This window comes from Lipotes vexillifer, unplaced genomic scaffold (genome assembly GCF_000442215.2).
Source record: "Lipotes vexillifer unplaced genomic scaffold, Lipotes_vexillifer_v1.1 scaffold809, whole genome shotgun sequence".
NCBI lineage: Eukaryota > Metazoa > Chordata > Mammalia > Artiodactyla > Lipotidae > Lipotes > Lipotes vexillifer.
Genome location: NW_006788521.1, coordinates 2,297,445 through 2,320,501, shown reverse-complemented (window position 1 = coordinate 2,320,501; position 23,057 = coordinate 2,297,445). Strand labels below are relative to the sequence as shown.

Sequence of the window (23,057 nt, the reverse complement as noted above, 5' to 3'; positions counted from 1 at the left end):
CCTGCTGACCCACAACACTTCTGGTGTAACTTGCAGTTTAGTGGACTATGTCCCCACTCTTAACATCAAGTCGAGGGGCAGTACAAAAAACTGGCCTTTCCAGACCCATGGCTTAGTGAAGAGAGCTATAATATATGCCTTAACAGAAGGAAAAGGATATTAAAAATCAGCCTTAAGAGTCTCAAACTAGAGTCAAACTAGCTCCAAAAATTTTCTAGTAGGTTCTGGGAAATTATCTTCCTGCTTTTATGGGCACTGGCACTTGGCCAGAGAGATTATGAAGCCCCTATGGGGAGTGGCGGGGGCAGAGGCTTATTCAACTTGGCTTCCCCAGAGGACTTGGTAAGGCACCTGGCAGATGCTCAGGAAATGCGCACTGCATAGAACCGTATCTGTTACCCCGAAGACCGAATGGTAATTAATGTGTGCAAATGGGGAGGACAAACCTACACTTCACTAGGTACCTTCTGAATGACAATTACGTTGTTAGAGCGGTGGAAGACCCCATCCCTTCAAATCAGATGGCGAAGTATAAAATTCCAAAGTCTGAGTCCTTTATGCTGCACAGAAGCAGTCCAAATTCAAGCAGATTATCATTCACTGCGATTCTTACAAACAGGCCTAATGAAGGCTGCGACGGTGAGTTAGAGCGGCAGATGCTGAGATTTCACCAAGAACAGCATAAACAAGGCTCTAATCATGGCTTCACTCAACTTCCTTTCCTGCTGCAAATTCTGAGCCATGTTTAGACTTCGTTAGTAACATGGATTCTTTTTTCTCTCAAGGGGGAAAAAAAAAGCCAATTCCCTAGTATTCATCCTCATCTACACGTGGTTTGGTGCAAGTCAGTGATGGCATGGGGGAGGGGTGCTGAACTTGGAGTTGCAAGGGGGTTAGGTCCACTGCACCCAAGGTGTGTGTCCGAGGGGATGCTAATACCTACCTTACCTACTGCCACGGGTGGGTCCCTCAGAATGGTGCCTGAGCCAAGAGTAAGAATGCATGTAATTTATTTGGGAGGTGATCCTCGAACACATTGATAGGGGTGTGGGGAGGTGAGACAGAGAAGGCAAGGGAGCCAGGGCAAGGTGCATTAATGAGCAGGTTTCTGAGAGGCCAAGTGAGGCTCAGTCTCATGGGGACCTCTGGAGACAGCACAGAACATACCTTGGAGTTCTTGGGAGTCTCCACCCAAGTGGGAAGGACGCTGGGGGATTTATCCTCCACTTCTCATCCATCCCTGGCTCAGGGCTGCCCTGGAAGCATTAACTTCCTGAATATCTGTCCTGTTCCTTGCACAGGGTGAGAGATGTAGGTGCTCTTAATAAGATGCTTATTTGGAACCATGGATGCTCAGGGACTACAGGTGGGATACTGATGGCATCTGCCACACCTACCCCCTAGGACTGGGGGCTCTGGGAAGCCTTGAAAACAGAGTAGATGGAGGGAAGCTGGGAGTGAGGAAGGTCATGTTTAGGGCTCTGAAACTCTCTCTGGATACAAAATGCCTCAGCCACAAGAGGGACCATGGGGCTAGCCCTGACACGTTATTTTAGAGTAGTTCTGTCTATCCAGCATTCCTAAGTTTGCAAAAAAGGTCATGTCTCCAGCCTGGAACAGCAATGGCCACCACTGTGAAGTAGCTTCAGTTCACACTTCTGTTGTCAAGACTAACTGCTGTTTGTCAGACATTCTGCCTTGACTCAAGCCACTGGGAACCAGGAGTAAATGAGCATGCTCTCAAATTTCCACGAGCCGGATCACTGACCAATTCAGTAAACATTTACCAAGAGCCAGCCAGGAACCAGGTAGCATGCTAGTAATGGGACCAGCTTCCTAACACCCAGAGTTTATAGAGCAAAATGACATTTGGCCCAGCCCCAGGGGACAGGCAGGGTTGGCATTAGTGTCATCCCATTTTCCAGAGGAGGAAATTGAGGCTTAGGGAGATAAAGTGACTTGCCCAGGGTTACACTGCTGGTAAACCTCAGAGCAAGGGCTTGAATCCAGGTCTTTTGCCTCCAAATTAATTTAATAAACTTGTACCAGGGGTCTACTGAGTGCCAGGCTCTTGTGATACCAATCCTACAACTCTGGAATCAAGGGTTTGAGCCCTGGTCCGGGAAGATCCCACATGCTGCGGAGCAACTAAATGCGCGTGCCACAACTACTGAGCCTGTGCTCTAGAGCCCGTGAGCCACGACTACTGAGCCCGCGTGTCTAGAGCCTGTGCTCCGCAGCAAGAGAAGCCACAACAATGAGAAGCCCACACACCGCAACGAAGAGTAGCCCCTGCTCGCTGCAACCAGAGAAAGCGCATGCGCAGCAACGAAGACCAAAAGCAGCCAAAAAAAAAAAAAAAAAAAAAAAGTAGAACAGGACCATGGATTCCTGGCTCCCCTTTTAGTCTTCTCCAAATGGCCTGCCATTTCCAACTAATTTGTGTTTTAGTTTTACAAAGAAGGTAACAGAGCCTCCTACAAAATGCTTCCTCTACTATAGATAAAAGGGTTTAGAAGGCACCAGGACCTTTACAAACAAGAAGCCAAAAAAGCATCTTTTGTGGTCTCCAGAGGGATGGTGGGATAGGCCAACTTCCAAGATGCTGCCAGTGAGCGCTGAGACAGCCTGTGTGTAAGTCCAGGAGAGACCCTGCAAAGGGAGCCCCACTGCTGGGGCTGGCTGTTTGTGAGTCAGCTCTGCTCTTCCACTGTCTCCTCTTAGAAGAGGGCAGAGGGTGAGGGGGAGAGAGAGGGCTTGAAGGGCACAGCAGAAAACAGCATGGACCCCGTTTAGAAGCCTTTTTCGAAGTCAACGGCATGAGGCAATTTAGGATCTAGTAACCCCAAGGTGGGTTACTAGAGGCAGGCCCATCCTCTGGGTAAATTCTGGGAAGGTCCCAGGAGACAGAAGACCAGCCTCTCTTGGAGGTGAACCATGAGCCCAGAGAAGGAAAGGAATGAACTTGCTGTCCCACAGCAAGTCCCTTTCCGTGTCTGAGCCTCAGTTTCCCCTCTGAAATAAGATGACAACCAGGAGCCCTTCCAGCCTGGAGAGCCACTCAATAAAGCAATGCCCCTCCATCTTGGCAGCAAGGTACCTCTGAGACCCTCTAAATTTGGAAAACTGTTGTGCTGATAAGAATATGCCCTCAGCACAGCATCCCTCTGCCAACAGGATCAATGTCTGTTTTAAAAACATGTAAACAGGAGTATCTGCAAGGCCCGGCTCTGACAGTCAATAAACGCTGGACACAGAAGTGGCAAAGGGAGGACACTCGGGCACAGGTGTACATGTGAACACGCAAAGGCTGGCACTTGGGGAAAGTCGAGGTCTAGTCACTTCTCTGCCGCCAGCCAGCTGGGTGTCCCTGGGAGGAACACCTCCCTTCCCTGGGCCTCAGTTTCTCCACTTATACCATGAAGCAGTGGGATGAGATCATCTCTAAGGCCCTGCCCCATGTGACACCCTACATGTCATTAAGTGTTGGGAGCAGCTATAAGAGTAGGCAGACAAAAAGGCACCCGGGGGTTTCAACACACCAAGAAAATGTGGATTTGCCCCAAAAAAGTATCATAATTTTTGACTAAATGCTAATCATAATTGCTACTACTTGCTGAGCAATAAATATATGCACGTTTCTCTGTGTTATCGCATCTAGTTCTTCCCACATCCCAAGAAGGTAGGTAGGATCATATCCCTATTTTACAGATGAAGACATTGAGGCTCAGAGAGGTGAGTCACTTGTCTAATGTTCTACAGTGACTTGAGCTCAGGTGGTTTCAAACCCACCTCTGAACTACTATTTGCTACACTGCTTTCCTTATAAATGCCTAAAACCAGTCACTGGAGTTGGTGTCTAATCCTAACATTCAGAAAAAAAAAAAAGCAATAAAATTGGCACGCATTTGTAGCTGTGATTGGCCAATCAATAATTTACAAAATATTCTCCCAGAATGATATAATTTGAGAACTGGAAATGTGACAAGAGAATTTAGTTGCAATCACTCAAAAAAAAAAGTATCTTTGCCAAGATGCTTACTTTGTTCAGCCAATGAAGAAGTAAGATTTAACAAATGGGGAAATAATTACGTTTGCCTAAAATTACATCTTTTGTGCACACCAGAGAGCAGACATGCATTTCAATTACCTGCCACAGGAAGACAAATGGGTAAATCTACAAGACTGCATTACGGAGCCACAGTACCGGAGAACACCTCTCCTGACTGATCTGCATCTGGTTGGGATTGTCTGAATGAATCTGAATAACTCGATTTCATTTCTTGCCTTCCCCTGGATGACTCTGGGATCTGCTCAAAGTGAGTGGACACAGAAGGCTCTGCTTTTGTTTCTGGATTTTCTAGAAACATCCAGATACTGAAAAATACTGCATTAATGAAAGGTCCGTCTCATGGTTCTGGTTAACAACCCTGCCAATGACCATACCGGGCCGAACTGAAGTTCCTCCAGGCAGAACACCCAGCCCTGCCCCTCTGAGACGCCCTGTGGGCTCTGACAAGCCACTGTCCCCTCTCTGGGCCTCCGTTTCCTCCTCATCACATGAGGAATGTGGTCTGAATGGTTGCTGAGGTCCCTTCCAAATCTGACAGAAGAAAAGTCTGACAAATGATCTGGTTTCTTAAAAAACCAAATGGTCTGTAAATAGTGTGTGTGGGACAATTATAAGTTAAAAGGGACTAAAGAGACACTTCAACCAGATGCAATGAGTGGACCTTGTGTGGGCTCCCCAACAAACCAACTATAGTCATTTTCGAGATAATTAGATGATCAACACAGACTCAGAATAAAGCATATTAAAACTTCTTAAATGTTTAAGTTGCAATAATAGTATTGTCGTTATGTTTTTAAAAAGTCCTTATCTAGTAGAAATGCATACTGCAGTATTTATAGATTGAAATGAGATAATGTCTGGGAGCTGCTTTAAAACATTACAGCAAAAAAAGGGGGTAGGGGATGGAGTGAGTCAAGATAAAGCAAGATTGGCAAAACGGTGAAAACAGCTGAAGCCGGGTAATGGGTACATGGGGTTCATTATGCAATTCTCTCGACTTTAGAGTCTATTTGAAAATTTCTATAATCAAAAACTAAAACAATCAAGATTCTTCAGAATACTGGCATTGACTTAACTGCCACGCCCCATACTTTCAATAAGCCTGAGTCATGTGGGAAGACTGAACAGGCCTGAGAAATAATGCAGTTGAGAAAAAATATTCTAAATAAGTTGAAGCTAATGTTTTCAGAGAGAAGTGTTTTCTACTGACTCTTTCTCTTATCTGGAACATCGTACTTTCATTTCTTTTGATGTATTTTATTGCATAAACAGAACATCCTTGAATACAGAATTCATCAATTAGAAAGAATAAGCATCAAAAAGCCTACCTTGAAATTGAGTAAATTTAATGGTCCCCATTCTCTCCCCGTTCCGGAACACAACTTGACCCTAAATAGAAAACAAAACAAAGAAGAACAAAGAAGAAATGCCATATTAGCCCAAACACTACTGATCTCAACTGAAATTCATTGATTGTACAATGTGATTATTATTATTGGAGAAAGAATAGACTCCCCCCAGACCACGGATGCAAAATTAAACTGTTTTTAAACTGGTTGTGACTTTATCTGGAATTTGAGGAGCATAAAATCAATAATGGAACCAACACATGTAAATTAAAGCCCAGATATGCATCATCATTATCATCATGACTATTTATTAAACACCCATGTGCCCTGTGTTATCCCAGGACAAGGTCTTCCAGGGTGTTGGAGAGATGGAGGAAGAGATGAAGCCCTTGGAGCCTGGCCCTGCCTCTGCTCCCGTGCCCCACCCATAAAAATGTGGGGCTTTGCCGAGGTTGTTTGGCTGCAGGACCAGAAGGGGGCTAGAGGTCCGTTAGGATTCCTTATTAAGGACAGAGAATGTTTTTGTAAGTTCTTCCTGAGGGGTGACGTCAGTCCCAAATATAACTGGGCTATGGGGCAGCACAAAATTAAGCTTCTTGAGCCAGTGAGACCTGACTAGTGTCACAGGCAGCTAAGCACCCCTCATTAGGGACCCCGGGGGCTAAAGGCAGCATCATCTGCTGCATCTGCCTTGCTGGCTGATACCCAGCTTCCATATGCTGGGCTAAATAAACCAGGAACATAAAGAGGGGATGTGGTCTCTCCTTGCCTATTTACGGTCCACCTAAAATTCTGCAACCATGTAAGAAAATTGACGCAGGTTATATAAATGAATCTTTATGACAAGCCTGAGTGGAAAGGAGGATGATCCTGATTTTACAGATGAAGAAACTGAGATTGAGGGAGGTTATGCCAAGGTCATTGTAAGTGAGGCTGCTGGATTCAAATCCGAGTTTGATTTTAATGCCCATGGAATTTCACTACAGCATGTTGTTTCTGATCCAGAAATAAGTTTCTTCCTTTCTTTCCATTAATGTGAACAATAAATTGTCTTAAAGGTAACACTGCTTTATGAGCTCAGTTACGCTCTTGCATCATCAGGTAATAGCAAAGACAATACCATAGATTCCATTCAATTCTTAAGAGAAAGTTCCAGAAAGTACATATCTTCCCTTGATGGAAATCCAAAGTCTGAGGCCCTGAGGCTTTTGGAAAAAAGAGAATCACTCAACCTGTTCTCGGAATGAGAAACACCTTCTAAAGGCCACTTTGACACCTTTTTCAGATCCTGAAGACAGCTGCTAGTAGTATCAGTTTGAAACTAACGCCCACCGAATTCTATACTCAGTTGATGGTAAGCAATTCCCTGGAGTGTGAAAACACTTCAATGTAAGGTGAGACAGGAGCTGTGATTTTATTTCTAGGGATGATTAAAAAACACAGAACATCTTCCAAAGGATCGCTTTTATGCGAATGGACCCCTTTGCATGGGTGGAAAAGATGCAGATATTGTCCACAGGACATTTGTTTGTTTGACAAAAGTGGAGATCTAACTAATTCACCCATCTCCTGCCAAGCTTTGAAGAACTCCAAAGACTTCTAGACATAAAATGTGGACAAATTCTGCAGAATCTTTATTAGTTAAATTAAAAAAATATATCGAATGGTATTCAAAGAGTGGATGGAATAATACTGGAGTGGAATACAGGGCGGGGGTGAGAAAGAATCTCCCTTTACTCTTGGGTTTTTTTTTCCTTTCTCCTTTACTTTTTAGATAAAACTCATTAGTTCATCTTTGAAGTAAGACCTGTCATATTTTACTTTTCTCACAGTAGCTATTTTTACTCACAGTAGCTCCTCCTATCTCCTTAATTTTTCAGGTACTGCAGTGGGAGGAGGCCAGCATCTGAGTATCACAAAATTGGGTTCAGAGCCCCCTTGGGCAAATTCCTGAACACCTGAGTTAGGGACCTAGCACAGCTCATGGTCTTCAACGGGCACTCAGTAAATGGCACCAGTAATTTTTATTTAAACACATTTAATAGCAGAGAGCTGAAATAAAAAAGATTCCAAGCACCAGGAAGCTTTCCAACCTTTGAGAAGAGATTTCAACATCACATGATTTCAGCTGGCAAAGGGGTAAACTGTTGGGCCCTAATCCAAGGTGGCTTCACGGCTCAGAAACATCAGCCCCCAAGTGACTGAGTTCCCAAACCACACGGGCCGCTGTGCGTTCAGCCAAAGGGAGAAAGATGAGAGGCCTGTGACTGTGGTAACTGAGAGTAACATGGACAGGCAGATGGGGAACTGGCTATATCGAGGCTCTGCACCAGAGAAGAGCGGAGAAGCTCTGTGGAGCCCCCTTCTGAGGAAGATTTGACACGTGATTCTTTCCTGAGGTTGTGACCACGGCATCTCTTGGGTTGGATAGATGATGCCAAGTCTGCAACCTTGAGCACAGCTGACTGGATGGGGACTACCACCCCAGCCAGGCCAACGTCGATAGGACTGGACACCAGCGAGGAAGGTCGTAAGCCAATCAGATGATTTTCATGAAATTCTGCCTGATGGATGGCCTCCATGTTAGCAGATGGACAACTCACGACATTCCATAAATATTTACCTGCCCTGGGCGGGTCCTCTTTTAGGTGCTGATTCCTGCTCTCAGAAAGCTTTGTATTTGATTAGGAGAGACAGGCAAAACATGTTCACCAAAAAATGAATGAGATGATTTCATTTCGTGAAGAGTGCTGTGAAGAAAATCAAAACGGAGTGCCTGGACAAGCGGAGTGAATTTACTGTGTGGTCAGGAAAGACCTCACTTGCAGAGATGACATAAGAGCTGAGCCCTGCACAGCAAGAAGCAGCTACTCCAGGCAAAGGGAAAGGCCAGGACAAAAGCCCTCAGGTGGGAAAGAACAGAAAGGGCCAGCAGGAGGAGTGTAGTGAGGGAGCGGGCAGGTAGGTGGGGCCTGGGGGCCCTGACAGGGCTCTGGAGGGGATGCTAAGTGCAGTGAAGAGCTATGAAGGCGGGGAGCTAAACAAAGCAGTGATATGATCTGATTTAAGATTTGAGAAGATTGCTCTGGCTGTCCGAAAATGGGAATAGAGACCCGGGAGGCTTAGGCAGCTGGTAATCCAGGTGTGAGGTGACAGAGGCTTAGGCTAGGGTGGTGGTCACATCCTCTCTCTAGCCAGCTCAGAGTTCATCGCCAAGGTGGCTGAGCACTGTGGCCTGAGCAGCAGACGCTTCCCTTCCACTACTACCATCCTGGGGGTGTGGGCACCATGGTAGGCGACTAGATGCCCCCTTCAGGATGGAGACACTTACTTCCCCAGCATCTTGGCTGCTGCTGGGTTGCCCAAAGGGTGCCAGTTAAGGTTATGTCCCTCCTTGGGGGCAGCCTACATCCAGTGGTCAGTGTGAAGGGACACAGTAGTTTGAGCCCCCCTGCCTCAATTCAGGACAGCTGTGAAGGACCGTGGGCTCCAGAGGTCCCCATGGGGTGGTTGAGGCCGTGACTGCAGCTGTGCCCAATTCAACTCATCCCTCTGCCTGACCCTGCTTCACTTCCTCCCTTCGTGTTTTGTTCCTGAGAGCCTCCCTGATAAACTTCCTGGATGTGAATCTTTGTCTCAGAGTCTGTTTCGTGGGTAAACCAGCCTAAGACACCTGCCATCAAAGGTCATTGGAAATATCTCTTTTTCACAACCCGAAGGAGCCTGAGGGATAAGGCGGTGGGAACAGAGGTAATGGATTCCCAGTTAGGCCCACACGGCAATTAGACTCTTCGGTTTCGCTGTGGCTTGGCATCTCAGCCATGGGGAGCTGGGCTGACTTCGGTTCCTAAAACCCCAGCTTGAGCAGGGATTACTTTTTGCTTTTCTCCCACACACATATTCTTTATGTACATATAAATGCCGTGACTCTCCTTAAGCTTTTTTTTTTTTTTTTTTCTCCTTAAGCTTTTGCCGTGTGCGATCCAGGGCTGTAACCGAGGATGATTACATCCACTTGAGACCAATCCATGTGACGCATTACACTCCAAAGCAGTGGAGTTTGATAACTCTGGCTGGGGTGGTGGCTGATATCTGTCTTTTGGCTCCCAATCCACACTCTTCTGTGTCCTCCTCTGTGTTGCAGGGGCCCACAGCCTGGAAACCATACTTCCCAGAATCCCCTGCCAGCTGGTTTCCATTTAGGTTCTGCTAATGAGAAGCATTCATGGGGGATTAGAAAGTGTGCAGAAGGGAAAAGCTATTTTTTTTTTTTTTTTCTGCTTTGGTTGCAGCAGCAGGAGCTGAGTGACTGCAGGTGTCCATGGGCCCCAGCAGCCCTGCACTGTCAGTGTGTGCAGTGGGACTTCGGATAACTGCTCAGTAGCCAGTGCTGGGGTCCCTACAGTGGCAGAAACAGCAGTGGCAAGAGCCTCAGAGGCCAGCGTGCTTGCGTCTCCATTATTTTATTTGCATTCCAAATCTGCCCTATGGTCACTTATAAACTCCTCGGAAGTTAGAATCCATTACCAATCACCATGCAGTCAAGAAAACAGAAAGCACTTCAGGCATGTCAGAGGCAATGGCAACACCATCCCTCTTATTGCTCCTGCAGCCCAAGGGGCTTGGCCATTTTCTGTAGACACTTCTCTCTGGTGACAGCACCTACCTGATTTGCTCCTCCATCCTTTCCAACAAACTTGTAGCCGGTTCCCTGTATTAAATCTCCCTCTGAAATGAGCAGATTTGTAATGCAAATAAAATAGTGGAGGTAAAACCCCAAGTGGATAATTTATAAGGATTTTTCTTTTTCCTGAAAGAGATGTTCCTGATGTCAAGGAGAGCAATCTGTTTCATAAAAGCTGATCCAAACTAACAGTTCAGGTTGAATTGGGAGTGATAAATTTGAATTTTCTTTTTTAGAAGAATCTTCAGAACACATAGGACAACATATGGAAAAAAACTTTTTTCTGCATTCGCCAGACAAGAGTACATTTGCCATCAGTGTGACCTTGGACAGTTATTGAGTGTTTCTGAGCGTCAATTCTCCTACTTGAAAAATAGGAAGAAAAACACCTACTTCTCAGGATTGTTTGTGAGAATTAAAGAAGACAATTATGAAAAAGGCATAACCCAGGGTTGGCGCACACAAAGGTTAACTCTTATAAAGCTCCAGGTAATCCGAGTTTGCAAAATTCCACCTGATGTCCCTAGAAAAATCGGTGGAGTAAAATGTTCCAGCAGTCAGTAGGATTCAGTGGCCTCCTCTTAGAAAAATTAATTCTGTTTTCATTGTTTATCTTTAATGTTTCACTACTAAGCATGAGTGAAATTTATTTCAACAACAGTTCATGAATTGTACAGGTCAAGCCCTACATCGGAAAATTCTTTTTGTCTCTTTCAAAGGGAAGGGACTCCCTGCCCTGGAAAATGATCTGATGTCGGGCTGGAGGTTACACAGAGGGAAGACTCGCTAGGCTAAGTCTAATCTTGTGGAGCCCTGGGCCCACTGAGGGACACAGTCTCTGCCGATCACGGTGCATTTAGGGAAGGCATTCCGTCCTTACTCTGGCTCTAACTGCACTCTTGTCTCTGGGCAGTCATATTTGTCTTTGGGAGATGTGAGCAAGTATGCTCAGCTGAGTGTTTGAGTTATGCTGCGGGGAAACAAGATCTGTCCTGACATGTCACACAGGCAGTGAAATCTCTAAGGAGATGGAAGCTGAAGGGTGATGGGGGACCCTGGCTGGCCCATCACTATCTGTATGGATGATCCAAGCCCACCTTAGACTGTTCTGCTGCCAGCCCTTCTCCCAGGACAACGTTGGTCTCAAATGAATAATGAGGATTTTGAGAAAATTTGGGGGTTACACTGCTAGTCAGATTTTTCCATAAAGACTACAGATCCTCTTCATGTAAGCTTGAAGAAGAAGGTGCTTTCTGTTTCCTAAGGGATGACAGGACATAAAAGAGAAATACCAAGCAATTGGGTACATCCACCCACATGTTCTGCAAAGGTGAAAAATACTCTTTTTTTTCCTGCATGTCCCTTGGGCTATAAGACAAGTTATATTTTGCATACTACTTAAAATATTTCTTACATAAAAATGCTTTTGATGGACCTAAGTCTTGAGAAAAGTTTGATGTATCCATTGGGTCTTCAGCAGCTGGTTTTCAGGGAGTTAAAAGGAGGGGCAGCAAGGGAGGTGTGGCCTGCCCACTGCCATCCTTCTGCTGGTGGGCATTAAATGGAGGGGTATCCTTCTGAGGGACCGTGATCAGATGACCCATAGGGTTCAAGTGATGACCAGCCACAAAGGAAGTGGAGGTCTAAGGCAGGGCTTGGTGAAGTGGAGAGGAGTGGGGACCAAGAGGAGATGGCTAGATGGATGGCCCAAGAGAGGCAGGACCAACTCCCTCTTTTCTTCCAGTTATGATACGAGAGTCAAGCTTGTTTAAAATAGCAAACAAAATAGTACAGTAGAAACTAACACAACATTGTAAAACAACTATACTCCAATAAAAATTAATTTAAAAAAGAATAGCAAAATATCAGAAATGAATGAGATATCCAAGAAATAGGCCAATAGCAAAGTAAACTGTGATAGACACATGATGAAATATTATGATACATGCATTCAATCAGGCAGCACTGTCGAGCACCTAACATGTGTCAGGTACATGCCAGGCAGGCACCGGATAGAGTGAGCAAAGTCCACATGGTCCTAGAGTGCATGGAGCCTGCAGTCTGGTGGGAGGTATAGACATTAAACAATAAATACACTGATAAATATATAATTGCAAACTACAATAAGTGATATAAAGGAAAGAATAGGGACCTGCAAGAAAGAACTACAAGACCTGAATTAGACTGGGGGTCAAGGAGGGCTTTTCTGGGGAGGTGGCATTTGCATTGAAACCTGAAGGACTTAGCTAAGAGTGAGGGGAGAGCTTCCTGGGAAGAGGAATTGCAAGTACAAAGGTCCCAAGGCAGGAAAGAGACTGGGAAGTGGGAGGAGCTGAAACAACGGCAGTGGAACTGAAAGTGGTGATTGAGGGGAAGATGACCATGGAGTGGAATGGGCAAGGTGGACAGGTGCAATGTCATGCAGAACCTTATAGGTTTATCAAGGATGCCAGGCTTAATTCTGAATGCAAGGGGAGCCACTGAAGGGTTTTAATCAGGGGGTCACTTGATCTAGGTTATGCAGACTTGAACATTATATTATAAAAGTTATATAATAATGGAAAAAGTGATATTCTGATTGTGCCAGACACTGGCTAGTTGTTCACCAAATCCATTTCCTTTTCCTCCTGGGCACATGGTTAGACTGCATTTTCTTACCTCCCTTATACCTAGATGAGGCCACGTGACATTTCTAGTCAATGGAATGTGGGCAGAAGTGGCACGTGTCATTCCAGGTCTGGCCCATGAAAACCTCCCACAAGACCCTTCATGCTCCCTCACTTCCCCCATCTGCCAACGAGATTCACAGGATCTATCAGTGAACTCCGAGGCCCAAGGAACAGTGGGGACATGAGACAAAGGAGCCTGGGTCCATGAATAATCATGTAGAAAGGCTGTCCGCCAACCAGAAACATCCACTTTGGACTTTGCATAAGAGAAAGATACATTTTTACTATGTTAATTCACTGAGATTCTGAGATATCTTTGTTACAGCAGCTACTGTTATTTACTTTAACTAATACGATATGTAAGTAAAAAAGGATAAAAATTGAATATACAGTATGTTCATAAATATAAAAATTATTCCCGCCAAGTAAAAAATTACTCCCAACCAACAGTGGTTGGTCCTGGGTTGTGGGATTACGGCTTTTTCGTCCTTTTACTTTTCAATATTTTCCAATATCCTCTAATGAGCATGTGTTATTTTAGTAACAGGAAAACTTTATTAAAAACTTTTTTTTGAAAGGCTGTTATAAGGAGGCACATTTTTTTACAGCTAAAAATAGCAACATCATCACCAAGAAAATAATTCTCCCTCTTGGAATAGATTAATTTTTACTGACAGCTTAGAGTTTTCCTGAATAAGAGCCAAAGATCTGTGCAAGCATAAGCACATTTCCCTCTCAACTTAGAATAATGGAAAGAGCAATGAACGAGGGATCTGAAGAGGTAGATCTGGGCTGTGCTCTGCCATTTTCTAGGAAGGGAACTGGGACAAGTCCCTTTTCATCTCTGTTCTCAGGTTTCTCTCTGCAGAACATGCAGCAATGACATCCTTTAAGTTATTTTTAGCTCTGATGAAACATTTGTGTATGTTATCTAAGATTTTTTTTCTGGGGTTCTCCTTTATTAATAAATTCTCAACAACAACCTCAATGGGATGAACTATGTATTATTATCTCCATTTTACAGATGAGAAAACTGAGGGGCTGAGAAGTTAAGAAAGTTACCTAGGGTCACATCTAGTAGGCTGCAGAACTGGGACTCACCTCAGACATGGTCGGACTTCAAGCTCATGCTTCTAACCACATACTGTCCTGCCTTCCTTTGCAAAAACCAGTCACTGATCAGAAAATGAGCTCTTTGCAGGGGTAAGAGTGAGTCCCAAGCAGCCTTGGGCTAGGGGGAAGGAGCAGGGGTAGCACAGGAGGTAGGTGGAAGAGGAGGGAGTCAGGGATGTGTTGGTAAGTGTTTAAATGGCTCTTTGGGGGGGCGGTGGGGGGGGCCAGGAAGAGTCCTGACTTGTCGTGTTTGCCAGTTTCCACGGTATAAATATTCCCACCAAGGCAGATTTCAAGCTATTAACAACTGGCTCTAGGCAGCCTGCAGGAGCTGGTTCCAGCACACCAGTGGCCAAGCCAGTCTCTCAGGAATGTGAAACTGAAGAGAAATGCAAAATGCCTAGTTTTTAACCGCTCAAGGGGCGGGTGAGAATCTCTTCTTAGAAGTGGGGGAGGGGCTTCAAATCAGAGTGGGAAGAGCTGGCTATCTCCACTGGGCTCTGCAATGCTGGGCCTGGGACTCCGTGGGCCACGTCTCCCAGCCTCCTCCCCAGCCGCCTCATTAGCTCTGCCAAGAGCAGACCCTGAGGGAGGGTGGAAATTGGGAGAGAAGGACTCAGGAATCCCCATTTCCCCAGGCCTCTGTCAGGGTTCTGGGGCTAGTGCCAGTCCTGCTACACCCCCTGCACGGTGCCAGCAGCAGCTGGGCAGTGCCCCTCCTCAGACGTCTGAATACCAGCTCTGTGGACATTTTCTGAGCTCCCAGTTTCCGGTAGCCTTACCTCTTCCTTTCATTCTTCTAGCCTAGAGGTGATAACTGTTTCTTTCAGCAGTGGGTACCTCTGAACTGCGTCAGTGTTCCTTTTATACTCCTTTGTCCTTCCGAAACCTATTAAACAACTCCCTGTATTAAATCTCCTCTGTTTGAAACGCCTAGTTTGGTTTCTGTTTTTCTGCTAGGACCTCATCCTCTCTGTCTACCACGTGGTCCCTGGCAGGACTCAGTCCTCCAGCGTAAGACCTATTTGTCAGGCCCCAATTAAAGTGGGCTTCTCCACTCATGTCCTCCATGGTACACTGGCAGGTGATACTGACCTGCCTGCCCTGCCTCTACCTCAGGGTGTGCCCCCGGCTTCTTCTTCCACCCTGAACTGCCTATTGTAATTGCCTCCTGCTGAGATGGAGCCCCCACCCCCACCCCGGCCCCACCCCGGGGCAGAAAAGTGCTCTTTCCTCCTCAAGGCCTGGGAAGGATAGGAGTACAGGACTATTTGTTAATTCTCATTGAGTTGAATGAACTGGGTTCTCTGTTTAGGGGGCACTGAAGCAGGATCCCTCAGGAAGGGCTATGGAGGAGAAGGAGAGGGAGAGAGAAAGGACACTGGCCAAGGGCAGCTGCTCAGTTAGCTGCATGGTGTGAGAGGGACCGAAAGAGACAAGTGGCCCAAGGCAGAGGAGCTGGTTATCACAGAAGCTCCGAGGTTATCACAGGCTGGGAGACCAAGATGTCCCTGTGGGCTATCGGTATTGGAGGTCTGGGCCGAATGGTGTTTGCGGAGACTGTTTCTTTACAATTAAACCAGAAAGCACACTGGCTTAGAGTGGGAAGTTCAGGGTTCTAGTCCCGGTTTTGTCACCACCTCCCTGTGTGCCCATAATTATGTTCCTTCCTCTCTCTGGGCCTCAAATTTCCACAGATAAAATGAGGAAGCAATTGCAACATACTGTGTTTGGGACTTGGCATGCTTATGCCTGACCCAGTGGAGGTGCACGAAGTCAAAGTCCTTTTTTTTCTAGAAGCTCCCGGTCTTCATTTTTTAAAAAAAAATGAAGTTACAAGACAGCGTGATAACTGCTACGAGAGGGTGGGTACAGAGGCTTGTGGGAGCACAGAGGAAGGGCACCTCTCTTGTGAGGGAGTGGCTTGGCAGGGGGCAGGGAAGAATGAGGGTGAGTTAGCCAGGCAGAAAGGATGGGAAAGGGAATGTTCTGGGCAGAGGGAACAGCATATGCAAAGGCCTGGAGGCAGAAGAGAGCTTAACTCTCTGGAGGACCAGAAGGAAGGACAAGGTGGCTGGTGGGGGGTGCGCAGGAGGTGGGGCAGTGGAGGCAGGAAGGCAGGAGCTACATCAGGCAGGACTTTGGACCTCATGATCCAAAGGGGGCCACAGAAGGGCTGTAAACCAGGAAGTAACAATTCCCAGATGCTCTTCCAAAGGAAGGAAATCCTGCCACTTGTGACAACACGATGGGCCTGGAGGACATTATGCTAAATGAAATAAGCTAGACACAGAAAGATAAATACTTCATGGCATCACTTACATGTAGAATCTACAACAGTCAAGTTCATAGCAGCAGAGAATAGAATGGTGGTTGCCAGGGGCTGGGGTTAGGAGAAATAGGGAGATGTTAGTCAAAGGGAACAAACTCCTAGTTATGCAGGATGAATAAATTTTGGAGGTCTAATGTACAGCCTGGAGACTGCAGTTAACAATACTGTACTGTATACTTAACACTCGCTAAGGGGGTAGATCTTAAGTGTTCTCACCACAAAAAGAAAAAAAAAAAGAAAAGAAAAAGGTAACTTTGTGATGTGATGGGTATGTTAATTACCTTGATTGTGGTGATTATTTCACAATGTATACATATATCAAATCATCAAACTGCACCCCTTAAATATATACAATTCCTATATCTCCATAAAGCAAAACAAACAAACAAACAAAAAACTACTCTGGCTGCTGTATGGAAAATGGCTGGTCACCAGGGCAAGACTGGAGGCAAGGAAGACAGAAGCTGTTGCGGAATCCAAGCGAGAGATGAGGGTGACATAGATGGAGAAGAGTCCATGATTCAAAGATGGGAAGGAGGTGGAGTCCTAGGGGCCTAGTGGTGGCAGGGATGGAGGGGCAAGGAAAGTGGAGAAGTGAAGAAAGGCTTTCCGATTTGGCGGTGCCACTGCTTGCCTGCACAGCCAGCACAGGGGAGCTGGCGGGGCCAGTGAGTGGCATCTTTGCCTGGGTTCCTGGGTGAGTGGCTGAGCCACGGGAGCTTTGTAGCTCTAAAGCCAGGAATCACGAAACCTTCTCTAAGCTTTCTGCCCCCACCCCAAACCTCCCTTCTTTCCTGGTCATCTGCAGATGCAAGCGTCCCCACGATTAGAAATATTTAATTTTGCTTTACTGTATGTTCTAGTTTTGTTAAATAGATTAGTCTCCACAAGGAAAACCAAACTGCTGACCAGTCAGCCTGAAAATCTGAGACATGCAATTTGCAATCTGCTGCAAGCTTCACTTTAAGCTGAGTGGGCTGCAGATTGGCCTGGGGGCTGGAGGGAGGGCTCAAAAGAGGCAGCTGGTATGGCAACAGTCCAGGCAGGAGGCCAGAGGGCTCAGGCTGCAGGAGGTGGCCAGGCAGAAGGGGCGCTGTGCTGGGAGGTGGGCCACCAGGATTCTAGCCCAGGATCCTCCACGACATCCACTTGTGACCTGTCCTATTCGGTAAGGAGACAAAGCTTACATTATCTGAAGGCTGGGCCAAGAATTCCCCTTACAGAGGGAATGAGCTTGATGTAGGAAGGAATCTTGATTAGAAGAAAATGTAGGAGAATATCTTCAAAACCTAAGGGTAAGGAAAAACTCCTCAAACAAAACTTCAAAAGGACAAACCATAAGGCAAAAAAAAAAAAGGATTAATTTGATTACATCAAAACTGAGCATTTCTGTTAGACAAAGGACCCCTGAACAAAGTCAACAGGCAGATGACAGAATGGAAGATTTTGTAAGGTCTACAATCAACATGGTATTAACATCCAGATTAGACACAGCACTCCTGAAAATTAGCAATATGTAGGCAGCAAATCCATCAGAAAAATTGGCAAAGGATAAAGAAGCAATTTACAAAAGAGGAAACCCAGAGCAAATAGGCACATGAAAGGATGCTCGATATCATTAGAAATCAGAGAAAATTAAAGTGATGTCACTTTATATGAATTAAAATGGCAAACATTTGAAATACAGATAATGCAGGTGTTGGTGAGGACTTAGAGACACAGTGGCCTAGTGCATCACTGGTGGGATGTCATAGGAGCAGCTATTCTGGGCAGCATCTGGCACTACTCAGTCCAATTAAGTGTCCATATACCCTCGGAACCAGAATTCCACTCCTGGGATACAGCCTTAAGAAATTCTCATAAGGGGACCTGGAAGGGCGCTAATTATACACATTACAGTGTGTGTGTCTGTGTGTGTGTGTGTCTGTGTGTGAGAGAGATGGAGATGACCTGGGGGGAATCATAAGTAGCAGATTAGATATACAAGGAGCAAAAGGAACGGATGCATATGGCTTAATGAGAAAGTAAGAAAAAAAGATGACCTATAACACAATACTATTTACATAAATTAAAAATACATACACACAACAATACACATTTTGCAAAACTACATACAAAAAAAAAGGTACAATTAGACTCATTAGGATGCCTATTGTGGAGGAAGGGGGATGGAACTGGGGAACAGGAATACAAAGGAATGAGTAAGTGAATGAATGAAACAGAGCTGTGCCTTGATGATGAAAATGAACTCAGTTCTCTGTACCTGAGTGAAGTTAAGCAAAATAAAACAGAACCTAGACTTTACCTTAAGAGCAGTGGAAGCCAACTGGAGTCAAGGGGGTCTATGCTCTGTTCATTTGCATGTTGTTCAGTCAGTCATTTATGTGCTCATTCATTCATCACATTTTGGGGATCTTTCTCCTTTGGGCCAGGCACTGTGCTGGGCTCTAGGGACAACGTGGTGAACAAACAGATATTCTTGGGCTCTGGTCTCACTGTAAGGCTAAGTACCTAATAGGTCTGCTCTGGTGTTAAATGGATCCAAGCTTGGGATCCAACCCGGTGGTCCACAGGCCTAGGGATGTTACCACCTTCCAATTTCTTGGTTGAGGCAAACAAGGCTCAGACAGGTGAGTCACATGCCCTGGGTCACAGCTGTGAAAGGCAGAGCTGGGCTCTGAGCTCAGGTCTGCAGAACTGAAGCCCCTTGCTTTCCTTCCAGCCTCAGCAGAAGAGGAGGAAGCAGCACAGCAGTTCTATCAGAGGTGGGCTGTAATCCTGGCCTCAGCTGTCTTAGCTTACTCACTCAAGAAGGGCTGGGAAGGCTTCAGAAGGAGGCAGAAAAGACACAAGCCAGGACCTGTTAGCTAAGTCAATCCTGAATTCCTGACTCACAGAAACTATGTGAGATAATAAAAGTTTATTGTTGCTTCAGGCAACTACATTTGGGGATAATCTGTTATGAAGTAATAGATAATAAATATAGGGTCACAGGAGGAAACAATTCACCCTGGATGGTTCAAAAGAAGAGACTTTATTAAGGACTACTTACAAAGCGGGGGTGGGGGGCAGATTAAGGGAGCAGAATAGGGAAGGTGATGTGCCCATAGATTAGCAATGGCAGGAGCTGTTACTTGGGGGCAAAGGAAGTTAGAGTGTCCCTGGAGCTTCATAAGATTGGGAGACACAGAGGAGAAGTCTTAGCCATGGAGGTAGGGGCACAGCTATTTCAGGAGATGCAGCACCAAAGTGGTGGAGGGGGCTGCACTCTGACCTCTCTCTCCCATGCCCTCCAATCTCCTGCCTATGTTTTCCACTGGCCAGACTCAACCAGAAGCCCAATGACAAGGGATCCTGGGTGATGTCATCCACAGGATCAACCTCTAAGGGCACAGAGAATGGCAGAAAATAGGACTGTGGGAGAAAAGAAAAAGAGAGAAAAACCAACAGAGGGATCTTCTAGGCTCCACTCTCAGCCTTGAAGTTCTGTGTAGCTGACTTTATGTAAGGCTGGATCACAGGACTTACACTAAGCCAATCAGTGCAACCTATCCTCTAGCTACAGTGCTTGGTTCAGGGATGGGCACATGACCCAAGTTAGCCAATCGAGGCTAAGAGGGATCTCCAGGGATTTTTGTTGGCGCTTTTGGGGAAGTGGGCTCCTTTTTTCCCCCCTCTAGGCTTGGTGCTGTGATTATGGGAAGGAGAAGCAACTGTGCAGAGGCTGAGGATGGAGCTGGCATAGGAGAAAGCAGAGCCAGGGATGGAGAGATGGAGAAGCCTCATCCTGGATCTCATGGTTATCTCTGGTTAAGTACGGTTTTCAATTACTTGCACCAGAAGAGTCCTGAATGAAACATTCTAACCCACAGCTTTGATGATCCTCGTGGCAGCTCTCTGGGGTAGGCTGGGCAGAGATCATTCATTCCATTTTATAGATGAAGAAACTGAGGTTCAGTTCTCTTTATCACTTGGCAACCAGTTCATTTAAATTCATTATTAACTTCACTACACTAGCCTAGGTCTTTGGTGTATATTTTGTCCTTACATTGTACGGTTTTAGATTTTTGACTTCTTTTTCAGTGGCCTTTATGTATGTATGCCTGTTACTGAAAGTTGTTTCAAACTCTCTTTAAGTAGGTGGCACTCAATTATTAATTTTAATCAAACAAGCAAACAAAGCATGTAGATCTCCACTGCCCTCCCTGCAAATTCTAGCCTCCTTGGTCTCTCTAAATTCAAATTTTCAACTCTGTCTCCTCAACTTGGTGAGACTGCCAGGCTCCCCCTGGCAGGCTCCCCCTTCCTGTGCTGCGGCCTGGAAACTCTCCAGGCAGTAGGCTGGGCAATCATAAGGCTCATGTCCTTCGTGTCCCTTCTCTCAGGGGTCACTCTCCTCTGTTGCCTATAGTCCAATGTCAGAAAACTGTCATTTCACATAATTTGACTGTTTTTTTTTAGGTGCTTAAGGCAGGAGGGTATATCCAATCCCTGGATATTACTCCTCCATCTTGGCCAGAAGTAGAAGCTCCCCCCACCCAGTGCTCCAGACACTCTCACCCTAGACTCCTGCACTGACTGCCCACTGCCTGGATCACTCTTACCCCAGTCAGCACATGGCTCGCTCTCTCACCTTCTTCAAGTCCTTTCTCATACGTTACCTTCCCAATGAGGCCTCCTCTGGCCACCCTGTTTAAATCCCTGCTCCCCCTCCACTGGTGGTGTTTCCAATCCTCCTTCCTCCAGCACATTTCTTTTTTTTTCTTTCTGAATAGCGACCATGCCTTCTAACATACTATATAATTTACCTATTTAGTATGTTGACTATTGACTGCCTCCTTGCACTAGATTAAAACTCTCTGAAGGATTTCTGTTTGCTTGGTTCACTGCTGTATCCCTAGCTCCCAATACAGTAGTTGGCCCATTGTAAATTCTCAAAAATTATTCACTGAATGAATAAATGATTGAAAAGATGATAGAAAAAAACCCCCATGAGCACAGGTATGAAGATTGGAAATTATGATGCGTGTGTGGAGAGTAGCTAGTATCCCTTCCGTGTGAAGAGCGGCATGAGGAGAAACAGCTGGAAACACAGGTTAGAGCCTGGGGGGTAGAACTCCTAAAATGCCAAGCTGTATCCTGTAGGCAGTGGGGAGCCATGGAGGCTTTTCATAAGGATTAACAGGGTCATAGGTTTTTTAGGAAGAATAATGTGGTGAGTGTAAAAGTGAGAGCCAGAACAAGTGAGTGGCAAATGGGAGAGAGAAGAGAGGCGGTACTTGGGATTTCAGAGTCAGCAGAGCTTGGCAAGTGGAGGGAGAAGTCGAGTTGATACCTGTATAGATTTCTCTGTAGAAAAATGGCTGGTATAATAGTGCAAACTCAGGTTCCAAAGGATTCCACTGAAGGAGGTGGGCAGGGGTGTAAAAAGAACCTGGGCAATAGAGGTGGCTGCCATCAGGCCTGAAACCTGGACCCACACTTCCCACCGTGTGAACTTGGGCACAGTTCACCCTTCCCACCGTGTGAACTTGGGCAGGCTAAACAGGCTCTTGAGCTTTGGTTTTCTCTTCTATAAAACAGTACTAATCACATCTTCCTCACAGGCAGGGCTTACTTCCGGGAAATTCAGTACCTCAGGGGCTTAGCAAATGTTGGTTTCCAACTTGAAAACCTTTTCTCTTTCACTATTTCAGAGTTACAAGAGGCCTGAGAGATCTGAGAGCCCCTTCTCTGACCACGCCAGACAACATCCCCCCACCTCACAGATGAACTGAGGCACAGAACTCATCCCTAGCTGAGGTCCACTGGCTGTCCAATGGAGGAGACGTCTGATAAATCCCACTGTCTGTTATGGTTGCTGCTACTCATAAAAGTTGGGGTGGGAAGCAAGAGCCCAAGGAGTAGATGCCAAGCTGGACATCTGCTCCAAATCTCACTTCTGTGGTGGGGGGGGGGGGCAAGAGGACTCACTTCCATTACACTGGGGTTTAGAATCCCAGGATACTCTGTTCACAAGAGACTTTAATTCCCAAGACAGCTGTCTAGTGGCTAAGGCCATTAAACATGGATTACTGAGGCAACTCTTCATAAGCTAGTTGATAGAATTACTAGATTTGAGGACAAACAGGGAATTTTTTTGTACATTTCAGAAAGCACTGTGGAGCCTGCACACACTGCAGGGACCCTGCCAAATTACTGAAAGGGAATTGACAGTGGTTATGGGGATTAGCTATCACTATATATAGCTTACTAAAGATCCTGTGTGCTGAAGAGAGAATCTAGGTCATTGTTTTATCACATACTGTGGACCTGTAAAAATACATATGTAAGTGTACACGCATGTCTATAATACATACATACACAAAGTCCTGCACTCTTCATCCATTTACAAGAGTCTACCAGAGCTGATCAATCATGATAGTAATTAACTGTATACACCCTAAGCCCTCCAAACCTCATTAGCCCTCCAAAAAGCTTTTTCAAGCTGTCCTATACCTTGCGTTAGGCAACACCATATGTAATTTTTATTCTACGTATTCAAGATTAAATTGCATAACATGCCCTCAGTTAACTGGACTCCAATCAGTGGGGATCCAACTCAGTAGAGTTTGGTACTGAGGAGAAAGAAGATGGAGTCAGTTCCTCCAGGCCCAGACAACTGAGGCTCACATGAGGACAGGACACACTGAAGGCCCCTCTGGCATCTACTTCCACCTTTTCTCCCCTCCCTGCCCCATTCTTTTCGAAATGAGAAATAGGGTTCACTTAAGGCAGAATGGGACAGAAAGGGGAAAAAAATGAATATTGGCTGACAGTCCACATGTGCCAGGAATGC

The 23,057-nt window shown here is 45.7% G+C and overlaps 1 protein-coding gene across 1 annotated transcript in view; it reads right to left on the bottom strand.

The window, feature by feature from the left end:
* Positions 1-23,057, bottom strand: part of GABBR2 (gamma-aminobutyric acid type B receptor subunit 2) — a 370,111-nt gene that overhangs the window by 94,554 nt on the left and 252,500 nt on the right. The window contains exon 8 of the mRNA XM_007461653.1: positions 5,401-5,461. Within this exon, the coding sequence (XP_007461715.1) occupies positions 5,401-5,461 (61 nt within the window). The remainder of the gene's footprint in view (positions 1-5,400; positions 5,462-23,057) is intronic.